Source organism: Zeugodacus cucurbitae, chromosome 6 (genome assembly GCF_028554725.1).
Source record: "Zeugodacus cucurbitae isolate PBARC_wt_2022May chromosome 6, idZeuCucr1.2, whole genome shotgun sequence".
NCBI lineage: Eukaryota > Metazoa > Arthropoda > Insecta > Diptera > Tephritidae > Zeugodacus > Zeugodacus cucurbitae.
The window spans coordinates 46,518,260-46,545,136 of record NC_071671.1 but is presented as its reverse complement, the minus strand read 5'-3'; the positions used below and the strand labels follow the sequence as shown (position 1 = coordinate 46,545,136).

The window sequence follows — 26,877 nt, the reverse complement described above, 5'->3', positions numbered from 1 at the left end:
TCTCTCATAACAGTTATAAGCTGCATGAGCGCAGGAGGAGCCTTTGTTCCACCATTTTTCATTTTTCCAAGAAAAAATCCCTCTCCGCTTTTAATGAAACATGCTCCCCCTGGTTCCGATTCTGCTTGTCACATATCGGGATGGATACAAATACCAATATTTACCGCGTGGTTTGATCACTTTTTGCGATTCACTAATCCATCAAAGGAGAACCCAATCTTGCTTATTTTAGATGGCCACTACAGTCATACGCGAAATGTTGATGTTTTGGATAAGGCTCGTCAAAATGGCGTCATTTTCTTATCATTGCCACCTCATTGTACACACAAAATGCTACCCTTAGATAAAGCATTTATGGGTCCTCTTAAAACATATTACAATGACAAAATAAGACGATTTAAGCGAGAGCAAGGCCGAAAGGTGACACGATTTGATGTAGTTGAGCTGTTTCAAAGGCTTATCTGAAAGTTCAAACGGCACAGATAGCAATTAATGGGTTCAAATGCACTGGTATCTATCCCTTTGATACAAATATTTCCAGGAAAGTGATTTTATGGAGCAGCGCCAAGATTTCGTCACATGTGATATAGTATATCACTTTACCTGATATAGTATATCACATTACCCATACATTTTGGCGAAGTCGCTTTTTCGACCATCTATAGTTTAATTGAGTTATCTTTCAAAGTACTTGAGATACCGAAATATCCCTTTGAGATATATTGCGCAATGAAGCAAGGAATAGTATTGCATAATTTTTGTAAGTATTAGTTTATGAAATTTTAAATAATTGTAGAAAAACTTATACCCATATCACAATACCCAAACTTACTCTATTAGTCAATAGACGTCAACATTCAGTTAGATTCGAAAAAATTTCAAAGACCTTCCTGATTTCTTCAAGTAAAATATAAAATTCCTTTGTCTTTCGGAAATCGTTAGAAATACTTCTATTTGTAGTCTTATATCACAATCACAACAACAACTATTAAGCTCGAAAACAACTTCAAGCATCAGGCAAAGACATCAATTATACATTTTTGTTTAATTCCACAAATCAAAGTCAAAGTACATCAAAGCCCATCAAAGTCAAATGATGCTATATATTTGGAGTATCAAATGGGATTATATAGATAATAAGTGTAAGAATTTATCATTACAATGTACTCTTCCTATACAATGTTTCCACGTGTACTAACTATAGACCAACATTTTCAACTTAACCTAACCTAAAAATCTTTAGATGTCTGCAAGTTCAAGTATATGTAAAAACCATTTTATTTCACTCAACCAACCAAAACATTTGAAGTCATAAATGACCAACATGATCATACAAAGGTTAACTCAACTATTTGACGATTGTTGTTAGAACATTTACGAGATCATTTATCAGTTGGTAGTAAATTTCTTATGATGATGACTTTTGCCAGTTGCCCGACGACGCGACCTGCGCAAACAGATGGTAGTTAATTATTAGTCAGGCACATGAAACTCATAAAACATGATTGTTGTTTGTTTGCGTAATTTCGTCGGTTGTATAAGCGACTACAAATGGCATATTAAAACGTTGTACCACAGAAGAATTGTGTAATAAATGTGTATTGAGCGTTTTCATGAACATTTCACTGCTAGCTGTTGGCTGGGCTTGGAGAAATTTGTGATTTTTTAATTGTTCTTTTTGTATTTCGGCGAACTTTAAAACATTTTCTTAGCTCTGTAATATTATTATAAGTGCTTGAGGTTTGATATGTGGGAGTGGTTTGTGGAATAAGCTATTCTTGGAAACCCAATTTTTTCTGAGGATTTTTATTAGATTTCTTTTTTACTTTTATTAAAACGGAGTTGGCTAATGGTTTATTAATATCTTTCTTCAATTTTAAGCGCTTCAGTACTTAAATTTCAGTTTATTTGACTGTCAACTACAATCGAGTTTGTTGCTTAAGTCTTTTGTTTGAATTTCGAATTTTCTAATATCGTCTAAATACTATGTTCAAATTGATATTTATTTTTATATTTTGACATTATTTTATATAGTATTCGTTCTCTTATTTTATTATCTTTCTTATTTTATTTCTTCTTATTTTTCATATTTTTTGTATAAGTTTTTGCATACCAAATAATCATGAAAACTGAAAGGTTGCCTCCACCACTAAGTGCTCGTACATCTCTCTACAAACCACATCAGCAGCAGCGCACTCATAATTCAGTTCAACCTCCAAACCAAAGTAGCATAATTTTGTATGCATTCAGTTCAATAAACTATCCATTTTACTATATTCACCAACTATTCTAGCTTCATTTCGTCCTTATATGGCTGATTTGCTATTGTTTGGCGCACAAACCGAATGACTTTCAAATGCACGCATTTTGCATTAATTTAAATGACATTACAGCAGGGAGCTGGCGAGAATGTTGATTGTCTCTCAGCGGTGCTGATATAAATATGACACGAGAATGGTAATTGAAAATGAGATCGAAGAGCGCTGGAGAATGTATGGAAAGGGTTGCAGGAAGAGAAGTACGGTTGACTGCATTGTGTATAGAAGTGAATGTTTCATGATATATTTTCTAGATATCATGTTGTTGTTGTTAAAGTGGCAGAAAACGTTCCCAAATAATTTTGAATAAGCAAAGACCTTGACCGAATAAAAATCCAGTTCCCATCTGTCGTGGAAAATATACCGATTCCGATAAATAAATAAAATTTAGTAAACGTCAAAAATAGCTTTATATTGAGCTTAAAATAGCTTTCTATCTTGACAGACTTTTCTTTTCTATAATATATATACAATTTTCCTCACTATAATCCTCCTAGACCACACCTTATATTTCACACTACACACTCCGACAAAAAATGCAACACTCTAATCAGAACATTCACCTCGACAGAAAACCTGCCGCTGTCATAGCTCAACGATTTACGTTCAGAATTTACATTTTTGCATTATGCAAAATCATGTGCGCAACCACGAATATCGAATAATGCAATTTAAGTTGGTTAAGTTGGCCAAACCGCAAGCGAATGCCAGGCCAGAAAGATGAGTCGATAGGCCATTTTAGCATATTTGTGCGCATTTATGCTCGAGCACAAGGTGAAGAGGCGGCCAATATAAACAAAAAGGATGGTCAATATTTGTTATAGAAAAAGGATTGCATTTAAGGAGCGAGGAAGTTTGCACACCTCAAGTTTATAATTCAGAAAAAATAAAAGCAAATATTTTACATAAGCTAGTTTTAAAGTAAAAAATAAAATGCTGTCAATAAACTAAAGGCGCATGAGCTCACATTACGCGCCACAAATGCGCAGGCAGCACTCTGATTGAGTTGAGAATGTTGACACCCGAAGTGGTGTGCGCAACACCAGCGAGGCTATGAGGCTGATATACACTTTGTGATAGATACAGTGTTGTGCGGCATAGAAGCAGTCATATATGTGGACATATTTTTTCAAGTATCTCTGTTTTAATTCTGAGCATATTTTACTTACTTAAAATCATAGAATTGCATTAACATCCAGTAATTTTTGAAACTTACCTAGAAAGAGGGAAAAGAAAATAAATTTTAATTATGAAAGTTATATTGAAAAATAAATGGCTATATTTAAGGAATATATTATAAAACGATATACTTTTCCAATACATCAAAATGCGCTATTTTTATGTTACAATTACTTGAACTCATTCACAATTTATTTGGACTATTTTTGAAAAAAAATTTCTTTGTGTAAATATTTACTTTATGCGGACATAACTTCAAATCTACAAAAAGGGATTTCACAGAAAAAAAATGACCGCGGGGATTATACGCATTTTATGATGTGCATATCTTCTGTTCAACATTATTCAACTGTAAACAATGAATAGTGATGGCCACGTTATTTTCGACGATTTGCATACTACTAAGCGATTATCTTTAATGAAAAGTGTCACTATTTACAATATATATACGATTAATACTTTGAATTAATATGTTATTGGCGTAGGAGTTAAGTGATCAATTAACCGGCCTTTACTCTATTAAAGTGCTGATTTGGATACAAAATAAAAAACTCATTTTATTACATTAATTCTTAATCGAATACAAATTGAAACTGGAATACTTTAAAGTTGGCTGTGATTATTGATAAAATATCAATCAGCTGATGAAACTTACCAACTTCTCATGTAAATAGGTTAATCGAGTAGTCGGCTGTGCGAAAAGAAAAAACTGCTTTCTCAATTATAATCTAATTGTATTAAATTAATTTGGAATTTATATGTTACGAAATCTGTAAGAAGAATTAGTGAGGGAAATAATATCGTGAACATGGATGCCCTCTATTACTAAATTAGATATTTAGTTTGTCAAAAATTGGCGTAGATCACTCCTGAATCATAATTTCAATCAGAGGTTCAACTGCGTTTCATCACAGGCATATATTTCTGTCACTAACAACTACAAGTTTGTTTGGAACGCTATGTAATCAAATAATTTTAACTTAAATGGCTTGGATTTTGTATGCTTATGATGTAGGGATTTTTATCAAATTTACGACTGGGTGATACTTCATTTTTTAATATCTCATCCGGGCTCAATGAACTTTTGAAGAAATTTTACACCAACGACTGTATAAATGAAGTTGGAGGGATTTTGGTAGAGTTATAGGTCTACATATCTCGATGATGTGGACTGTAAATGTATTCAAAAATTAAGTTCCAATTCAAGTATATATCAAAAGCAGAAAATTAAGTTAGAAAGCGATTCTGTCAATTGCAGAAGTATAAGGTGCTAGAAGACAGGACTGGAATTATTCTAGTTACGCTTGTTTAAAAATATTGAAGGGATTTAGACTCTCGAGTAATATTGATGTAATTCTCACTATTTTCAAGACTAATGTAAATCATATGATATATAATTCTTATATGTTCCACTCGTGGAATCAAAAAATGAAAGAGCACTTCCTTTTTGTCACCAACAATCAAACGTGTGGATACCGAGCATTTATGGGTCTCATTTGCGTCTACCTTCACTTTTGTAGGAATAATTTTCAGTTACAAAGATTTATTACGCGTTTTACCATCACTAATATAAACATCTAATTACGACACTTCCTTTATTTTTCACAACACTATACCCAAGCATAAGCATTACTCAATTGCTCTCATATTTCGCCGCTTGGCGCTGCCGTCTGATGCCTGTCAATGCACAAAAGGGGCCAAATGAAGAAATACTTTTGCGAAAATAAATAATAAAAAAAAAAATCGCAAACAAAAAACACTACACCAAAGTGAACAGAAATGCATTTAAATCACTTAGCTGTCCGTGGTGCACAAAAAAGTGTAGCGAGACCAGCAGGCAGACAAGAAACGGCAAAGCAGGCGAGCAGTTACGAAATCGAGTAACATGAGCTGCGCATGCGTAACAATGTAAATCGGAAAAAATAAAAACTGCACAAATAAAAGCAACAATGTAAAGGCTGCATGCGGCAGGATGTGGCCATTGCGGACCCACTACGCTTGGCCGCGCACCAAAGCACATGCGTAACATTTGCTGGCCAAGTGTACTGCTATTGAGTTTCTTTTCCGTTGCAGCTTTGTTCAGTTTTTTTATATGTTTTCAAAGTAAACAAAGCCAGGTTTCAATTTCAAGTGAACAAACAACTACACACATACATATGTGTGCGTTTTCACAGTGAAATGCGTGCGTTATGTGCTGTGCGTTTGGCGCTCGTGTGGGCTCGCTGTTGTCCATTTGGCAGCCTCTGTCTATTGTGTGCAGCCGCCTGTCTTGTTCGCTGTCCACTCGATTTGTTGCCCGCTTCACTGCGCATCGTTTCGTTCGCCTTTGCTGTTTACTTGCCACGCAAACACACACGCACAGACACTTTTGCGGTTTCGATTTTGCAAGCGATACCCGTTGTGGCCCAACGACCCTGCGCTGCGGCGACGCTGTTCTCACCCAACTCATGTGTACATTGACTTCGGTTAACTTTAAGCGCCTTTCACGTCCCGCACTGTGCGCAGGGCCTTCAGTGGCGGCATGTTGCATGGCAGTTGCTGCTTCAGACGACCAAGACTAATCAATCATTATTTTGATTTGTTCTGGTTTTTGTCTTTGTGCGCAAATTGTTGCCAGTTTTTCTCGATTTTTTTATTTCTTTAGTATTGTTGTTCTTCCTATACACTCCTCATTTGAAAACAGAGATTGCTGTTGCGCGATTTGCGGCTTTCAACACCTCACTTCTCATCTTCATTTGGCTAATTTAGCAAACGTGCTTGCCATTCAGCGACATTCGCTCATCATTCACTTGTATCCATCGGTTGATTCATTGATTGTCTTATTGGTTGTTCGTCTTGATTTTTTTCTTTATGTGGTTGCTTTTATTGTTGTTTTTTATGTTGTGTTGAGTAATTTAAATTGACATTGCGTCGCGTGAAATTACTTTTGACAAATAAGTGCGATTTTTGAAATTCATGAGTTTGCATTGAATCGTTTTTTTGTGATCTTCTTTAACATATGTTGGAGTTTTTTGATATGAACAAACTCAAAGAACTGTTGTTAAATGAAAGATCAGCAGATCAGAGATGACAAATTGATATGTCAACAATATCATGTAGACAAATTATGATGTTGAAGATCACAAAAAAATAAAAATTTTAATTTATAAGTTCATTACGATGTTCCTTCAAGTGCGTTTAACATTATTGTATACAAATACATTTGTAAATGAATTACAATTTCGAAAAATTATTCAATATCTTTTTTAATGTGTCAATCAAAGCAACAAAAGTTTTATACTATGTTAGAAAATATAGTTACAGAAGGGGACGGAAGTGAATTAGAATTGTTTTAGAAAAATAGTTTCATCAGTATTGACATTTTCGAAATTTGTCAAATAATTATATCTAAAATGGTGCACGGACTGGTGAATTTATATCTCAAACTTTACCTAATTGAACTTTTTCTTCTTTGTTTATCTTATTAAATAGTACAACATGTATGATTAAAATCTTCTCCTATTCTTTCAAATCGATTTGAGTAATATTCTAACAGATAGATCCTTTGAAAGAACCATGAACCAATAATGAGTTATGCTGTCCATGTCATGAGTATTTTTTTTAGACGTCAAAGAAGATGAGGTATTACGGTTGAGTTTTCGAAAATTTTGAATAAAAAATGTATACAAATTTGGCGTAAATATGTATCCTTGATATGTATAATATATAAAAAAATAAGCAAAAATAAATTCTTTTTTTGGATACATGAAACCCACCTAGCCTCAAGGTTCGATGTTTATTTACTGCGAGTAAAACCTGTTCATACGAGTATACTTTTGTTACGGCAACTCGTTGTTTGTGGAAGAGAATACGTACGGATAACAAATTTTGTTTTCTTGTTCATAATATTTCGTTGGGATACGAAAAGTTTGAAAATGACGGACATGGGTTGTCCGCATAAACGGAATGAGTTCCATGTATGAACTCGAACTTAGATGCATGTATTCCTGCGGACTAAATTCATATAACTTTTGTCAACATGACGTTAAATATTTTTTTACTCAAAATTTGAGAAATTGTCTCGAAACTGGCTCAAATAAATTCCAGTAGAGAAACTCAGTTTTTGACCTCTTTCTGTTCATTAAGAAGTGACAAAGAAAATTGAGTATAAATCAAGTAACAGTTATGAAAAAGAGCAACTTTAAAATAAAAAAATTGTTATATTAAGCATATAAATATTTTCTGAACAATATACGGTACAAAACTTAAACACTAAAACTTACTCATCGCTCTCCTCTCGCTTCAAATGCGCAACCAAATTCATATCACGCTCACAGGTGGCGCTCTTCTGCAACGGCGCTGCACGTGGTGGTGACGCAGCATCACCATTCGCCTCCGTGAATGTGAAACTAATGTCGGTCGGCACATCCTTGAACGGTTTCATGCTGCGCGGCAAACTGCGATTGCGCATATTCAAATTCAAAAATTGCAAATCACTCTCATTCAACTGCAGTTCGGAGGTGCCCCCATCAACGAGACCACCACCATTCATTAAACCACTTAGAGACTCATAATTACTCTGCTTCTTCTTTTTCGGTGGCAACGCCGGCTTTGGCTCCGCGTCCGGCTCATGCGACATGGAACCGTATTGCACGGGTGTTGAGGGACCAGTAGACAAATGTTGACCGAAATCCAACTGCGCATCGCCATGCGCATCCAACGCGAGCTGCTCTTGTTCCAGATAAGTATTATAATATTTGGAAATGTGTTCGGTGGTGTTTGGCGCATATTGCTTGCCGCGCACCAAATCACCCAAATGATCGGCGTCAATGCCGAAAAGGAATGGGTCGTCGAGCACAGTGACTTTGGCATTACCTTTAGTGGCTTCGCTTTCGGGCTGTTCGTGCGTGTCCGACGCCCCTTTATGCCGACTCTTCCCGACGTGCACACGCAGCGAGCGCAGCAACTTTTTTCCTCGGCTAGTTGTATTGAAGAGCGTATTCGTTGCTGGTGACTCGGTCGCATTGACATTCGTTGTCTGATATTTGGAAGGAAAGAGTGCCACTGCTGGCGCTTGCTCGTCACCTTCTTTAGCCTTCTGTTTCTTCTTCTTCTTGGTGGCTGTCAGTTTGTTCAACTCCTGATTATGGTTTTTAACCATATCGCTGCTGTTGATCGCATCTGCTAAGGTAGTATCTGTAATTGATGTTGTTGTTGCTGTTATTTCGTTAGCATCTGCGTCGTCTAATTGCGTTTCGATAAAATCGCCAGCCACCGTATCATAGTCCGCGGTCTGCATGCTGCCACTACAGCCGCTGTCCTTGCCACTGTGCGTCTCATTTTCGTTGTCATTATCGTTGTCGTTGTCCGTTGGAAAGCCACCGGTGGTTAGCGTGCCGCCAGTGGAGAGCGCCAACCGTTGCGCCGCCGCTTTGCTGTAGACTTGGCGGTAGTACTTCTGCTGGTCGCCATATAAGAAGCAGACGCGCCACCATTGTTTGCATGCCAGCAAATTGGCGGTGCGCGGCACCACCGGCACCGGTTCAATTGATGATGACATGTTCTCCATGTTGTCTATGCAGGGTGCTCAGTGCGCTCGTGTGTGTATGTAGGTACTTGTTGGTGTTGTTATTGCTGATTTTTATTGCTGTTGTTGCTTGTTGCTATAGTAATTTGGTTGTGTTGCAGGTATATCAGCAATTACTGTTGCAAGTTTTTTCTCTGCGCTTCTTTAGCTGACTTTGTTTTAGTTGTTGTTTTGTTATTTTAACTTTTTTCTTTTATTTGTTGTCTTAAAGCTTTAGTTTTTAGTTCTTGCCAACTTTTATGTTTTTCTTTTCATTTTCAAACAAGTAAAGTTATCGTCCTCTTCTCTTCTTGTTGTTATTTTGTGTTTATTTCTTTATTTTGTACTTTTTACATTTCGACTTTCTTGTTGTTGCCCAGTTGCCTGCTTTGTTTTTCGTATAATTATATCGTTGTATTTATGCGCCTTTGTCCTGCTGCTGCTTCTGTTTATTGTCACTGTTGGTTCATTCATTGATTTTTTGTAAACTCTTTTCGGTGTGTTGCACCTAAATAAATTATGTTTGGTTAAAATTTATGTGTGAAATTCGCTATTGACCGAGATTTGTTGTCACATTCTCAGTTTTTGTTGTTACCAAAACGTTTGCTCCATTTGTTGGTCGCCATTCTTATGGTAACAAACTCGTCGTTGTTTAGATTTTTTTCTCTTTGCAAAAAGCTGAATTTTTTTTAGTAAAATTACTTTAGTGAGTATGAAATAGTAACCCTGATAGTATCCTTCTTGATATAAAAGCGAGTTAATTTAATTTATTTAATCTGGGTTAATTTAAACAATTATATTTGAAGTGAAATTATAGTTGAAGACTGTTTCAAAATATACAAACCACTCATTAATATTAAAATCAGTTAAAATTAATGGTCACTGCTCTACGCATAAAAGAGATAGCATCTAATCGATTATTTAATAAGCTTCAAAGATAGCTTCAACTACTTCTTTAGAGGAGCCGTTCCTGACTAAAGCCCACCGTCAACAAACTGATTTTACCTTATCAATGTGGCTTTAGACCTGGAAAATCAACAACTGACCAGATATTCGCCATATCTTGGATAAGACCCGTGAAAAGAGGATCGACACGCGTCATCTATATGTCGACTTTAAAGCTGCTTTCGGCAGCACGAAAAGGAGCTGCCTTTATGCCGCGATGTCTGAATTAGGTATTCCCGCAAAACTAATACGGCTGTGTAAGCTGACGTTGAGCAACACCATAAGCTCCGTCAGGATCGGGAAGGACCTCTCCGAGCCGTTCGATACCAAACGAGGTTTCAGACAAGGTGACTCTCTATCGTGTGACTTCTTTAACCTGATGCTGGAAAAAATAGTACGAGCCGCAAAGCTAAACAGAGAATGTACAATTTTTTATAAAAGTGTACAGCTACTGGCGTACGCCGATGATATCGATATCATTAGAAACAACACCCGCGCCGTTAGTTCTGCTTTTTCCCGCCTGGATAAGGAAGCGAAGCGAATGGGTCTGGTGGTGAACGAGGACAAGATGAAATATCTCCTGTCATCAAACAAACAGTCAGCGCATTCGCGTCTTGGCTCCCACGTCACTGTTGACAGTCATAACTTTGAAGTTGTAGATAATTTCGTAGAGGGAGACCTCCACTCCGATGGAAGGGCTAGGTGGAGAAGGACCTGTCTTCACTTGGTATTACCAATTGGCGCCAAACTGCCAAAAGGAGAGATGCGTGCGCGCTGTTGTGGACTCGGCTATAACCGCTTAAGCGGTTTCTACGCCAGTCAAGAAGAAGAAAAAGTTCCTGATATAGCGCTTTATGAAAATTATTGGAAAACTTGTTCCGTCATTTACATCATTCATATTGTGATACCTTGATGTTTTAGTTTGCGCCGATGTTAAGTTAAAATTGAATTCTTTTATGGTTTATAAATTTTAAAATAATCAATTGCGGCTAATATTCGACGTATTTGAGCAAAAGACCCGAAAAATATTGTTGGTAAATAGTCTTTATCAGTCTGATTTTAATACTTCTGTATACTATACAAATATAAAAAAGTGGCGACTAGCGACTCGCGATAGGTACTAGCCTCTTGCCAGCTATACGTGGTCTAGTATCGATATATAATAGGAGTATTCTTATAATTGTTCCTCCTAAATTTTTCCTACCTTCCGACCACGCGGAGTTTATTTATTATTTTAAAATGTTCTTAAGTGAGGAAACTTCACTTAATTGGTATATTTAAATACAAAATCTTACTAAATTTTGAACAGTTTGCGGGAAAAAAAATAAAAAAAAAATGTGAGGAATAAGTCACCTAAATCAGGATTGCAAGGAAGCTAAAACTCTTTATAGTACGAGAGCCCACGACCAAAACCATGTCTCATAGCAATACGGCAAAAAACATAAAAAATTGTTAGATTGTATGATTCTGAACCCGACTAGGCGTGTAGTAACGGTCGAAAGTGTTGCAACTGCGTGGGAGGCCATTTCTGCTGTGTCAGTAAAAAAAGACAGTCGGTATTATAGCAATACGTCTGATAGTGAAAATGTACATAGATTTTATAATTGTATTACGTAAAATTTTGTTTTCAGACATTTTAGGCGTAGCATATAGCCTGAGCGCATTTTTGAAAATGTCAACAAATTTAGCCGACCTGTATCATAGCAATACGGATAATTTTTTTTTTTTCAACTTTTCGTATTGCTGCCAGGATTACCAAAAACCTGTTTTCAGACACTTTAAGTGTAGCATATACTCCCAAAAACGAAAATAACGTTTCGGAGTCGCCTGACCGACGCCTCTGTTAAATGTTTTTTTTTTTTAATTTACAGCCTTCATAGATATTCAAGAATCTCCCTTGTCTATTATAAGTACTTTGACAGATTACAGATATCATAGAACACACTGTTTTACTCCTCCACTCGCTCACTTATATTATTATTGTTATGAATATTCGGTGAAAGATGGTTTAGTTATCCAAACAATCAACGAAGATTTAACTTGCAAAGAACACGAAGAGGCAGATACGAAGATCGTTTACCATGTCTGCCAAATGAAACAACGGGGTAAAGTAACGATTCGATGTTCAGACACCGATATATTAATAATAATGCTCGGAAATATGGAATTTGTAGAAAGTGGCGTCCAAATTTCTATGGATGTTGGTGTTGGCAATTCCCGGCGTTACATTGATGTTTCACGTTTATACGAGACATTGGGATCCACTCTGGCAAAATCTTTACCTGCTTTTCATGCAATGACCGGCTGCGATTATAATCCCGCGTTATATCGCAAGGGTAAAAAAAGACCATTGACGATGCTAAAAAATTCGAAACGCTATCAAGAAGCTTTCGGTGATTTGGGCAGCTATACTTCTGATAGTGACAAGGTATTCCCCGTTTTGGAAGAATTCACGTGCAGATTGTACAACGAAAAAAAATTAATAACGTCGATTTAGCTCGACTCAACATTTTTTCGATGACATATAAAATTAAAAACGCCGAGGCTTCGACAACTCTGAATCTTCAGTTATCCAATTACGACGCCTGCAATCTACCACCATGCAAAACGGAATTGGAGAAACATTTATTACGAACAAAATATATTGCACAAGTCTGGAGCAAAGCTCATACCAAAACGCCAACCGAACTGAACCCTGCAGACTGCGGATGGTATGAAGACGAGGGACGATTTCAGTTTTCGTGGTTCTCTGGCAACCAACTACCTGAGTTGAGCAACGTTATTTTGGCTTACATGGCTTTTGCTGTTAATTTCATAAATAAGTTCGTGATTTTCACTAAAGATGTTTATTTTACAGAAGAGGACGTTGAAGAGCTCCTGAGCGACGTCGAGAGTGATTTTGAAGACGACGATTCCGAATCCGACAGCGATTGAATACGAGAATATTTTGTAACCTTAAATATAGCGTTTTTTTTCAACTTCATCCTAGTTTCCTTTTGTGCGATTTATTTCAGTCCTTCAACTGCAATGTTACGGTTTCGGGTAAATTCTTTGTTAATTATCATCTAATAAATTCAGGGTCGCAACGTATTCATTGATTTGTAACAGAAAATTCAAGATGCCTCAATACGATTTTTAAATGATATCTGGGTATCGAAAAGTTGTCTGATAGAGAAGGTGCTACACTTAATTTGTCTGATATAAATTTTTTGCACATGTGGACAACTTATTTTATCATGTCCAACAATTTTCAGACATATTGCTATGATACCGATCCGTAAAATTTGTTAACATTTTCAAAACGGTCTCAAAATTGAATGCGTTCACATTTTCGTCTGAAAATTGTTTTGTTCGCATCAAATAACCAAATTTACTAATAAAAAGGATTTTCAGACGTATTGCTATGAGACATTTTTTTTGTCTCATTTTTTATTTTTGTAAGTTATTTTACGGGTTTGCGCTACACCACTAACGTCTGAAAAATATGTTTCCGGTATCTCAGAACTATCATTCAACTACAGTCTGCAAATCAGACATATTGCTATGATGCAGTTCGGTAAAATTCTTTGACAATTTTGAAAATTCGGTCAGATCAAACGCTACGCGGAAAATGTCTGATATTGGTATTTTCGAGTTCAAGATAATCGCATCTATCGATTTGATGCGGTTTTGGCCGTATTGCTATGAGACAAAAATTTTGGTCGTGGGCTCTCGTACTATTACTGTTCAACTACTATTTTATAAACATTGTTTTTGTCATAACGTCTGAAAATCAATACAAATTCTTAAACAACGCAAAAAGATTAGAAGGAACACAAGTTTCAGTGGAATCAAATCTCAATATAGACTAATTTGATTCCTCCAAACAACTGTAAAGCTTCCTTAACATAGTCCTCCATCCATCTCCATTGGCTAGCTTGCAAATAATGTTCTAATCTTAGGTAAACGAAATAAAGTAGAGTGTTCATATTGCAATATACATATGTATGAAAAAACAAATATGTACAAACAGTTATACACATATGTAAGTTTATATTTGCATGTACACAGTGGCAACACCGGTCAAGAGTGTGTACTTTGTTGCTAAACTAAAACTATAAGCCGGTGCTTCCGTATTTGCAATGAATGTTGCAACTGCACACTGTTTGGGCTGTGGCAAGCATTTACTCAGCACGTCAGTCAAACAGTCAGGCCATCCGTCAGTCAGCGTGGCAGACAGTTAGTGTCTGCTGACTGCTGCCGACTGCCTGTGCTTCATTATTATTAGGTTGCCCTCTTTTGCTTGGCACAAATTGCACAAGAAGTGTACCCACAGTAGTTGCTTGCCACACAACGCTTGCTAATCTACTGCGCTTCACTATTTACAGTTTTTGCAATTTTTATTTTCAATTTGCGCAATCTACTCTATTTGTCTTCACTTTTCGCCACTCAGCTTACTTTTTAGATGCGTCACGCAGTGTAGCAAGTGTGTTGCATGCGCATGCGCAGCTTGATGCACGGAAAAAAGCAAAAAAAAGCCATGACTATGCACTTGCTCATAGTAACAGCAATGTTCTTAGTAAACACAAATACAGATAGCACGTTCTTTTCTTATTTTTTTATTTTCTTTTATTATTAGCAACTGTGGCTTGTGGCCACTTCGCTCATTACAATGCCATTGATAGACGTTCGCATCATCGGCAAGTGAATGTGCTGGCCATCAGGTGTGTGCAGCCCAAAAGCAATCGACCGGTGGCCAACCACTATCCCCTATCAATTGATCGGGTATTGATGTGCCATCAGAGTCCGCGTGGCAAGCTGCTTGCTGCCCGTCGTTGCCTGCCATCAGCCTTGGCTGTGGCAACATCAAACATTGATTTTTCACGTTGTCTGTGCATTGTCTGTTATCGCATATTGAATTTTTGTTTTGATTGTGCATATAAAAGTTCTTTGGAAAATTGTGTATGAAAACTCAAGTCAAATCCGAAAGGCCATTCGCGGTTATTACCTCGCCATTTGCTTAACATTGGCCATCAATTAAAATTTATAGACTCTTAGCCATTTTAGCCATTAACAGCACATTTGCGGTTAGCTGCCCATTAAAATGGTTATTAGTTATTCGCTTTAATCTGGAAATATGATACCGAGTGAGAACCCATTTTAAAGACAAAATATTGAATAATAAAATGATAAGTGCACCGAATGGATTTCGATGGAATTCTTCATAAACCAGGATATTATAAGGCTCAGTAGGGATGGCTTTCCTTCAGAAAACAAATTGTATGCTCACATTCAATTCAATTCGAAAACTTAGCAATGGATATTTTTGTTTTAGAAAAAAGTCACAGGAAACCAACTGCGTCGGTTAAGCGATGTATTTTGTTACCATTCTGTATAAAATAATCTTAATGTGTATATTCTTTTTTTAACACATGCAACATTTTCTTTGGCCTTTTTATTGCCCAGAAACGTCAAGAACATCAATCTGTTGAACGGATCAAAAATAAGAACAGAAAGTATATACTAACTCTTTATGTAGTGAGTGTAAGAAAATTAGTTAGTTGGTTACGATAATATTTCTTCCACTTCTTGCGAAGCCCTACTTTTCTATTAGCTTTTTAATTGAAGCTCTGTAAGGAGACAGTTACTGACCTAAGAGAGATCGATGCTTTTCATGCTGGTTTTCCAAGGGTCGCTAAGAAATTTCAAAGGACTGTGGCGACTAATATTGATCAAATCATGGAAGACATCGAGTTAGACCGGTATGTGGCATCTCGTGACATCGCCCAGGAGATGGGAGTTAGTCACCAAACCATCTGTAGAAGGCTGGATACCCAAAAAAGCTTGCTGTTATTATGAAGTTGCCGTCTAGATGGAAACAGATTATCGATATCTAATATTAACAACCTTCATTAAAAACACAATTGTTTAAAATTTCCGAATATATATGTCTTCATAAAACTCATAAACATTTTTTTTCTGTATTTTCTCAAAAAATACTAAGAACTTCTAATTCAAATATCATTAAATAACTTTCCAACGTAATAATTTTCCGCCTAATGAATGCCAAACAACAATTAAAATTCAATTGAAATTGGGAAAATTTTTAATGCTTGGCTAAACAGCAAACCGATTGCGAAAAATATAAAATAATTACCTTTCAGCATTCCCCTAATGTGGCATAACTGCACGTTTCGTGGCATAAAAACCGCTAATTTCCATATAAACCACAAATATTTTGTGCAAAATCAACGAGTGAAATGCAGCAGCTAAACGCTTTTCTCCACACTTTTCGTGTGGTTGGTTATACTATGAGTATAGGTATAGTTCAATGGTTGTGTCTAAGTGTTTGTAAGCTAAATTTAATGTGAAAATGCTTCGAGCAATTCATTCATTTGCCAGCAAAGCACATTGCAATGAGCGCGTGCAAAATTTTCAAAAGCCACAACAGCAGAACCAACAACAACACTCAGCAGCTACAATAACGGCAACCAAACATTTATGCCAAGTTAATAATTTTGTTAGCAACAGCAAATAACAAAGCGTATCCACACGCATTCACGGCGATGCCACTGTCTACTAAATGTTGGATTATATATGTATGGCTGTGTGTTTGTATGTATGTATTGTATTTGGCTTGCGGATAACAATCGGTGGCTGTGTTGAATGGCGTTGACTTAGCGCTCGACTGCCAAACTATGTACAACAACAGCATAGTTGGCGAAATGCAAGCGAGGGTACTTATGTGCGGATATTCATATGTCTGTATGTTACATTTATATATGTATGTAAATATGTATATGTTGCACATAAATATGTGGCAACTTACAGTATTGGCTGCTGTTGCTGCAATTCTTTGCTACTGTTAAGCTACTGCAGCGTAGATTCACAACAATTTATGGCTAAACACACAAACACCTACAAATTTGCAACTACCAACCACCGCCATACTGTACAACTCGAAAGCACCAAATTGCCGTGATGATGCCCTTGTCTCTGATAATAATGTCTTCATCAAAACACTTTAGTGGCATAGTTGCGCCACGCAATTCTCATATACATATATATAGCTGAGTATATATTCTCTTGGTCCACACTCCTGCTTGGCAATCAGCTTTTGTTGCATTCTATGACCAAGCTGCAGTAGTTCGCAGTTGCTTGCCACTAAATTGTATTTTGCGTCGAGGCGTTGCCACTGCAATTAGTTGGCCTTTGTTGTTGCACCACTTGAAGCAATCGGTATCTATTGTTGTGTTGTTGGTTGCAAATTCTTTTGTTGTTTATTAGCATTAGCGTTGTGAGCTAAAAATATATATCACCACAACGCTATGTCAAAATAATGAATCAGCAAAAATGTTGGAGAAGCTGCTGGCGGAAAAGTTTGAGTGGAGATCTCAAGTTGAAGCAGAAAATTTGCAAGTAAATTCTATTGAAATGTGGTTGCCATCTATTGATAAAATCAGTATATATTTTTGGAATAAAGAAGAAGTTCAATCATCAATCCGTTTCTTCCATATATAGTCTATGTGTGCATAGTCTATGTTTTAGTGAGGCATTATTGAGTCTGCTCCGAAATTGTCTGCCTAAAAAATGACTCTAAATTGTTTATAAATAATATAATATTTCGATCAGTGGAAGCTTCAAATGAGAATCACTTAGAGTTCACAAAAAAAAACACGAATCTATGGCAAATGTTAGATATATGGTCGACACAAAGGCTCAATTATTTTAATGGAAGAGCTCAAAAAGTTCCACATGATCATAGAGAAATCCAGGTACGTCCAACAATAGGGTTTTTGTGTGGATTCGGGAGAATTGACATTCCTAGTTAACTTTTGCTTTAATCGACATTCGGGATATAAAGGCCCAAGTGGAGTTCAAGAGATCTGCTATATTATCAAGGAGTTCATTAAGGAAACAGATATATTTTGGTTACCTCTGCCGCTAATTCAGATTCTAATTCTAATTCTAGGAAAATACAAATCGAGGTAGAGTACAAAGAAGAACTTTAGTTGCAACAGGTTGGAATACCACAACAAATAGCCTGCGATCCCAACAGATCGTCCGACTGTTGTAACCTAGAGAATACTTATCTTAAGTTGGTGGACTTTTTGTGGAAGATCTTGAAAGACTTATGTTAAGAGCAGAATATGTTAGTGGTGGAGATCCTCACGATGCGTAACGAGGAATCCAGTCGAAGAAGAGTGTCCCGAGGATCGGAGCGAACATAAACAAGTTTATTAATGAAATGTCAACTTATTCGAGTTGAGTATTCGTTTGACGTCACTCACTTATATTAAAAAATATGGTATCTTTTCATTAAATTTATGAAAAAATATGGTTTATCTTCCCTTAAAAATCGTCCTTATGACTACCGAGATATATGTATTTACTCGTATCTCCCAGCAAATAGTAAAGTAGTCAAATGGCTTATTAAATACTGTTCCACTTTTGCGTTGAAATCGGCATAATAAATTGTTGCAGTTGTTGGAAATTGCGAAAATGATTGATTGCATAGCCGTTGGCAGCAGCAACTGCCTGTTAATCATAGTTGCTATCGTCAAACAAAGCAAGCGCTAACTTATAAATATGTATAGCCATATCAGTCGACTAGTTGCAACTACAAAAAGTTAAATATGTACATAGATGCCACTTCACAATAAAAATAAAATTAAAAGATTGTGACTAAGTGATGAATTGCTACCGAAAACGAGTTCAAGCATATGCTTGAATGCTTGAAAAACTGAAGAAACGTAAAAAAAGTAATTGCAAAAAGTTTACACATAAATAGAGCAATAAATTGCATGGCCTTTAGCGCCATCCCAGCTCAACTGCCAAAAGTTGTTTGCAAACAAATTTTTCCTCTGCTTCCTCTCTAGTCTTTAGTCGATCACTTCGCATGGCAGTGATTATCGTGGTAATTGCTTCTTTGTCAATTGTATATTGCATATTTTTTATTGCTTTGTTGAGCTGCTTGTTCTTGCAATGCGGTAGTCGTGCACTAAATGCTTCGCTTGCAGTTTGGCGCATGGCAATCAGGATATAGCGAGTGGTTCGTTAGGTTGCATGTCCAGCGATCATTAAACTTTATTTAGCGTGTCAACGTTTGGTAGCAGGTCGGAATATATAACTAAACAATATATAACTAAACAGAGTTATTTACAATTTTATTTGGTCTGTGATTACAATACTTTATTTTTCAAAAATAAATTAGACAATAAAATAAATTGCAGGAGCGCAATACATGAATATATTAAAAATGGAGATACTAAAAAAAATTTTTTGAAAAGGAATTTAGTTTTTCATAGCGTTGCCAACTATTTTCTTTAAAATTCAGACATAAACTATTCTCGTCAGAATCTTTGGGTTAAATAAAAATAGGCTTTTTAGAAGAATGCTAAAAAATCGAGGGACAGATAGAGTAACTAACAGTGAAGTTTTGGAATAATGAACCGCGATAGTATAATAACAAGAATAGCATCCTACCTAGGACATATTTTGAGGAACCTCAAAAGCGAGCTCCTGCAATTAATTATCAAAGGAAAATTGAAGGAAAACGGGGTATTGATTGGAAACAATTTTCATGGCTTCGAAACATTAGAGAATGGACAAGAAATACAGAGCGTTGGCAATCTCACGGATGTGGAGAGATAGATACAGAGAACAATATGCAGCGATAATTAAAAACCTATGGTTTTCTAATGTAAAATATTCGAATGCGAATAGACAAATAAAGAAGATAAGAAGCTCGCTATTATCAGCCTTTTTCTTTCTTTATCCTTTTTAAATATATTTATAAAATTACATTGATCTTCTTTACTATAACTTCTGATCTATATAATGCTATAAAAGCATTCTATTTGCACGCTGAAGCTATTGTAATTGAGCAGATAAACACAGTAGAAACTACTCTCTTCCTCTCTCTATTGTAGTGAAGGGCTTGTGGGTTTCAGTCAAGCTTTATTTCTCTCACTCTTCTATCAAATTTAGCACAATTTCTAGAGCTACATACAAATAATTTTAAGATAGCTTATTTGGATAATCGTAGAGTAATTTCTATATTTTTGCAGCACTACTTGTAAGGGAAGCGAGACGCATTTGCAGACAAAAAAAAGAAAGAGGCCGAAATGCGTGAGTACGAAGAGCTTGAGAAGCTGGCAGACAGAGGGAATGCTCGAAAATTTTATGAAAAAATGAAGCGACTTAACGAAGGTTTTAAGACCGGAGCATCCTCATGTAGAGACCAAGGTGGTAATCTGGTAACCGATGTCCAGGGCATACTGGGATTATGGAGGGAACACTTCTCCGACCTGCTGAATGGCAGTGAGAGTACAACACCAGGAGATGGCGAACCCGATCCCCCAATCGATGACGATGGAACAGATGTTCCATTACCCGACCATGAAGAAATTCGAATAGCAATTACCCGCTTGAAGAACAACAAAGCAGCGGGGGCCGATAGATTACCGGCAGAACTATTCAAATACGGCGGCGAAGAACTGATAAGGTGCATGCATCAGCTTCTTTGCAGAATATGGTCGGAAGAAAGCATGCCTGACGATTGGAATCTCAGTGTGCTCTGCCCAATCCATAAAAAGGGAGATCCCACAATCTGCGCCAATTACCGTGGGATCAGCCTCCTAAATATCGCATACAAGGTTCTATCGAGCGTATTGTGTGAAAGACTAAAGCCCACCGTCAACAAACTGATTGGACCTTATCAGTGTGGCTTTAGACCTGGAAAATCGACAACTGACCAGATATTCACCATGCGCCAAATCTTGGAAAAGACCCGAGAAAAGAGGATCGACACACACCACCTTTTTGTCGATTTTAAAGCTGCTTTCGACAGCACGAAAAGGAGCTGCCTTTACGCCGCGATGTCTGAATTTGGTATCCCCGCAAAACTAATACGGCTGTGTAAATTGACGTTGAGCAACACCAAAAGCTCCGTCATGATTGGGAAGGACCTCTCCGAGCCGTTCGATACCAAACGAGGTTTCAGACAAGGTGACTCACTATCGTGCGACTTCTTTAACCTGATGCTGGAAAAAATTATAAGAGCTGCAGAGCTAAACCGAGAAGGTACAATCTTCTACAAGAGTGTACAGCTCCTGGCGTACGCCGATGATATTGATATCATCGGAAGCAACAACCGCGCCGTTTGTTCTGCTTTTTCCCGCATGGATAAGGAGGCGAAGCGAATGGGTCTGGAGGTGAATGAGGACAAGACGAAATATCTCCTGTCATCAAACAAACAGTCGGCGCATTCGCGTCTCGGCTCCCACGTCACTGTTGACAGTCATAACTTCGAGGTCGTAGATAATTTCGTATACCTGGGAACCAGCATCAACAACACGAACAATGTCAGCCTCGAAATCCAGCGCAGAATAACTCTTGCCAACAGGTGCTACTTTGGACTGAGTAGGCAATTGAACAGTAAAGTCCTCTCTCGACGAACCAAAATCAAGCTCTACAAGTCGCTTATCATTCCCGTCCTGCTTTACGGTGCAGAAGCTTGGACGATGTCAACATCAGATGAGACGACACTAGGAGTTTTCGAGAGGAAAATTTTGCGCAAGATTTATGGTCCTCAGAACATTGGCAACGGCGAATACCGCAGACGATGGAACGATGAGCTGTACGAGTTATACGACGACATTGACATAGTTCAGCGAATAAAAAGACAGCGGCTACGCTGGCTAGGTCATGTTGTCCGAATGGACGAAAACACTCCAGCCCTGAAAGTGTTCGATGCAGTACCCGCCGGAGGAAGCCGAGGAAGGGGAAGGCCTCCACTCCGTTGGAGGGACCAGGTGGAGAGCGACCTGGTTACACTTGGGATCTCCAACTGGCGCCGAACTGCGAAGGAGAGAGACAGGTGGCGCACTATCGTCGATTCGGCTATAACCGGCTAAACGGTTGCAACGCCAATCACATACATACTTGTAATTTGGAAATTTATATTTGTACTTGGTTTCCACTCTCATTTTTGACACTTTTACTTATACGATTATGATGGATGGACCATCGAAAGGTCGAGATGAAAAATACCCCAATGACGTTGACTAAAAACATTATTCGTTAAGCTGCTTGTACTGCTTGTATACTGATATTACTCATGTGGCATTCAGTGATTCTCAAAAGTTCTCTGAATCGGTAGATTGTTAGATAATAAAGTCCCTTCAAATGAATATAACATAGAATTTCAACTTTAACCGATCTTCTAATTATATTTTGAGGGTCTCTTGGAAAGGAAATTGTGTACCACAAGCCTTAAGATTAATTGATGGAATTAAAAGTGCCGACTTAATCCCTATAAAAAAATAGAGTGTATTGAATATTGAAGTTTCGAATTGTACGAGGGCTGCTATATATATTTCTGGCCTGGGCAACACTAAGTGTTGCCAGGTGCAATCTGACATTTCCATTGGAAGGTTTGACATTTTTTAGCATAACATCACTCAGAACGTTTTGTCATTTAATCGTGAATTGTTTTATTTACAGGGAATTAAAAAATTCATCTCGGCCAAAAAATGGAATTAACTCGTGAACATTTTCGTGCGATCATTTTTCACAACTTTCGACGTGGATTATCGCGACAAGAGTGAATCGATGAACTAAAATCTTTGTATGGCTATGAAGCACCATCCTATAGCACTGTGAAAAACTGGTACAACGAATTCAATCGTGGCCGACGCTCGCTCAAAAACGAATTCCATGAAGGTCGTCCAAAATCAGCCGTTATGCCAGAAAACATCGATGCCGTACGTGAACTGATAATGCAAGACCTATGCATTTCTCCCACCCATTCGATATTGCATGAACACCTGGCTGTAAAAAAGGTTTGTTCTCGTTGGATCCCGCACAATTTAACAATCGCTCAAAAAAAGGCTCACAAAAAGTTCTTCGAAAATTGGTTCGAGCGCGTGCAAAAGTGTATAAATCTTGATGGAGAATATTTTGAACAACAATACAACCATTTTCGTTGATAAATATTCCCATTTTCAATTTTAGGCCAGAATTATATATAGCAGCCCTCGTATATTTAATTCTGTGACTTATTGATAATCTTATTTTATGCATAAAAATTACTACGCCTGGGAGGTCTACCAATGAGCTTAAAAAGTACTTTTTATTTTTTTTTGTATTTCCAACAACTTAGGTGGTATATAGATTGCGGTTTTCCATAATCATATTAATCTAATTCAACTTCAATCCACTGCTTACCAACTCCACAAGATTTCATAAAATACTCAAACCGCCGACTTCAATTAGCGCTGCCAAGCTTCCGGCTAGACAATTTTAGTGGAACAGTTGGAGCAATTGGAGCTTGCAATAAAGTATCACATTGAATGGAAAGCAAATAAAGAGATAAGCTAAATTATTAAGAGCAGCTTACTGCCATGGCATTTTGCCTATAAAGTGGCAGCTACCGCCAGCGCAGCGTCTAAATTGCTAGTGAACTCTAACACGCGATCTATGCAATTAGGAATACTGGTAATTGAAGTTTCATTAAATCAACAAGCATTTGTTATGAAAATAAAATTATTAAAAATGAAAACTGGAGTAGAAAATTTCATATTTCAACGCAAATCATGATTTAGAGCGTTAATTTCACATGCTATCGACTACGCATGTGCAACGCATTTTTATTGCGTTCAACAAAATTTGGTTCACATGCACCACTTAACAACGAAATTATTATTAGCTGTTAATAACGCTGGAATTACAAGCTTGTTGGCCTCAAGAAACAAGAAAACAAAATGATACAATACAAAAAGAGAAGAAATAAAAAATACTGTGTCACTTAAGGCCTTTCTACCGCATTAGAAATGGAAAAAATTAAGAAATTAAGTATGAAACATAATGTAAACATGTTTTGTAGTGCGTCCGGCTGCGTCACTTAGCGGCAAATGCTGATCATTACTGACCAACGACTTCCGGCGGAGATGAAATATCGAATAACTGTCTCGCATTAACTCAGAACTCGCACACACCCATGCACATTATGTGGTTTCTCGGTATGTCGCCGCCGACAACACCGCTGCGCGCAATTCTCGTAATCAAACGACGGTAAAAGCCGATCGATCGATTTATGTAGCCGAGCAAGCGGAAAATTTCTCGTTTACGAACAAACAAAACAGTGAGTGAGTAAATAGAGCAGGAAAATGCACACGTAATTGTCGACGATTGCGTCGCGCTGATAAGTGTTGAGTGGAAAAAAATGGAGGTGTTAGCCCACTAACACGATCACTGATCGTACTTGTACTCGTAGACTTGTTTACAAACAGTCAGTTGATCTTAAGCGGTTACATTACGAAGATGAGTTGTGGAAATGCATTCAGACAAGGCATTACAGTTTGAATTTATATGCTTCGGTATGAAATTGGGGCAACAGTTGACGCGGCAATCATGCAGATATCTTGAGAATTATGTATGTTTATCTTTTTTACAACTTCAAATGATGTGTGACAGTTCTAGTTATCGGGCGCAGTCAAGTGATTTTGAAAATGTAAGGCAGATGCTGCGAACCGACAAGGTGAGTGACAAGTAGACAAGATTGTAGGCAGTCTTGCTGGAACATTGATCTTGCTGACAGTTTTGGGTTAACTTTTAATTTGTCTCAACTGCGGTGGCTACTCATTTTCGAGAAATAGCACTTTGATTTCTGCTGGAGTGTTAGATAAAGTATATGAATTATTGTAATTGTATATTGTATTGGTTTTGACTGTTTGATATTTCTTAACCAGGTTAATTCATGCTATTTAGTAATGAATAATGTTTCCGCTGTAATTATGCTGTCAGAAAAGTATATTATCTATTGCATTCATACTTTTCGAGCAATTGTTTCCTAAATTGATTAATTCTAGGCATAAAAACACGTTTTTGTTAATGATCCTTTTTTTTCGGATACATATTTATCATCTCATTGTTTTGACTCATAAAATCCCAAAAATATTTAACAAAAATTTGGTAGTTGGTAACCCTCTGTTGGTTTTATTTATCAAAAATGTTCTTTTGTGTGATTTTTATGGATAAATAAATTCTTGAGTTCTCTGTTAATTTATTTTTTGCTGGATGTTACCCAGAAAATTGGAGATATAGACAATTCTTTGAAGTAATAATATAGAGCACATCCATGTTCTATATATGAAACAAAAATGCGGCAAGTATTTTTGAAAGTCCTCATTCCAGTCTTTTATATGATTTTCGTATTTACTATTTTATCTTCTGCCAAACATTAATACCGGAAACCATGCCAATCTTATATACCTATATTTTCAAAACAAAGCTTAAACTTGTTTTTAAAAGTCTTTAACACGGCATAGCCAAAATGTTGTGCAAAAGTTTGACGAAGACATTCGAGATTTCAATCGTGGTTAAGATCAGGCAGTTTATATCTTCATCTCCTCAGTTTAGTACAAGCTCTAAAGGCATTTTAAACTGTTGTGAAGTAAATAAAAATATGAACGCAATCTAATTTCCATTGCAATGACCAAGAGGGCAAATGTTTGATTCGAGATTTCGAAAGAAAAAAACGAATTGAGCCAACTGTAAAATTAATCTATTACTATATATGTGATTAAGATACACCATGAGCCATTTAATGATTTATTAATTCTATTGACTCACAGAGGTTATGCATATATTATTCACAAATCATCTCTTAAATCATCACATCGGCCATGAAAAGGGATTTTCGTCTATTCGTTCTAATTTGGCACGTTCTGTTTACTCATCAAACATGGATATGACTTCGAAATCTGTAGGCGTTTTAGAAATTCCCACGGTAGTGGGTTCTAAGTAGTCGGTAGGAACCCGGATTTTATGTGAGCAAGGATTATCACCTCCATTTTCTATTTTCGGAATGTTCTGATATCGCTACAACAACAAGACAGATAGTTGGAGAAGCGTGCATACTTGAAAATACTAAATTTATCTAGAATTACTTTCATTATCACCTCCGAAATATTAAAAGCAACTCTTGTATTAGAAACGAAACTGGTTTAGAAAGGAAGCAACCAGAGTCTAACTTTTGGTTTTCTTTACATTCATTGAAAATATAGATGAAACAAATGTGTTACAACAAAGTAAACTAAATAGTTACACAGAAGGGATTGGAATGCGTTAAGAAATAACTTCAACAAATTACAGAGATTCCGAGAATATTGCAGCAAAATAGTAGTCCTTTTATAAGCCATTCTCTAAATATTCTTCGCTTAACTTGAGACATCTAAACAGCATCTTTGGACTCAAACAATTACTATGGAATTTACCATAACCCTTTAAATGAAAACATTATGCTTTGGCTGCAAATAACTAAACTAGAAAGATGTCTGGGTGAATATTTCCACTTGCAGTGCTCTGTCACTTAATAATCCAGCTTTCATTTCCATTTTGTTCAAATTTTTCAGTGACTTGTTTTAATTGTAACCACCAAATTTGTTACTGCCATAATCTGCACGGTTTTACGATGCATCAATAGACACACAGAGACACATACATATGTATATAGGCACAAAGTATTATGTAGAGGCCGGCACGTGTGTATACACGCGTAACTAGCGGCACTTTATCTCGCTGTCAAACACGATCTAAGGTAACCAAATAAGAATCTTAACAAGTCAATCCGCTACCGCTGTGCCAACACCACTAGCCGTTGGTCTGCGCGTCGGTCCGTCCGTCCGGTCGGAATGAAAACTGGCTCTAACGACATTGTTGTAAAGTGTTTACGACACATGCCTGTTGCCGCCGCCTATTTCTTCTTCTCTAATACACCGACTTGGGTTGGCTTTGCATCCGCCGGACTGCCTGCTGCTACGCATTGACCAATGTCTCGTTACGGCGACTATTGCGGCGGCGCAGCTGCTCGTAAAATATCGTTCTGATGTGGCCGGTGGCATAGTG

General features: G+C 37.1%; 2 protein-coding genes across 2 annotated transcripts in view; one reads left to right on the top strand and one right to left on the bottom strand.

Annotated features, from left to right (window-relative positions):
- LOC105209884 (protein prickle) overlaps positions 1 to 26,877 on the bottom strand; it is a 117,363-nt gene that overhangs the window by 61,783 nt on the left and 28,703 nt on the right. Inside the window, exon 3 of the mRNA XM_054235284.1 lies at positions 7,760 to 9,550. Coding sequence (XP_054091259.1) covers positions 7,760 to 9,045 — 1,286 coding nt within the window. The 5' untranslated portion in view covers positions 9,046 to 9,550. The remainder of the gene's footprint in view (positions 1 to 7,759; positions 9,551 to 26,877) is intronic.
- Positions 12,149 to 26,877, top strand: part of LOC105209924 (uncharacterized) — a 53,884-nt gene continuing 39,155 nt past the window's right edge. The window contains exon 1 of the mRNA XM_054233483.1: positions 12,149 to 12,415. Coding sequence (XP_054089458.1) covers positions 12,149 to 12,415 — 267 coding nt within the window. The remainder of the gene's footprint in view (positions 12,416 to 26,877) is intronic.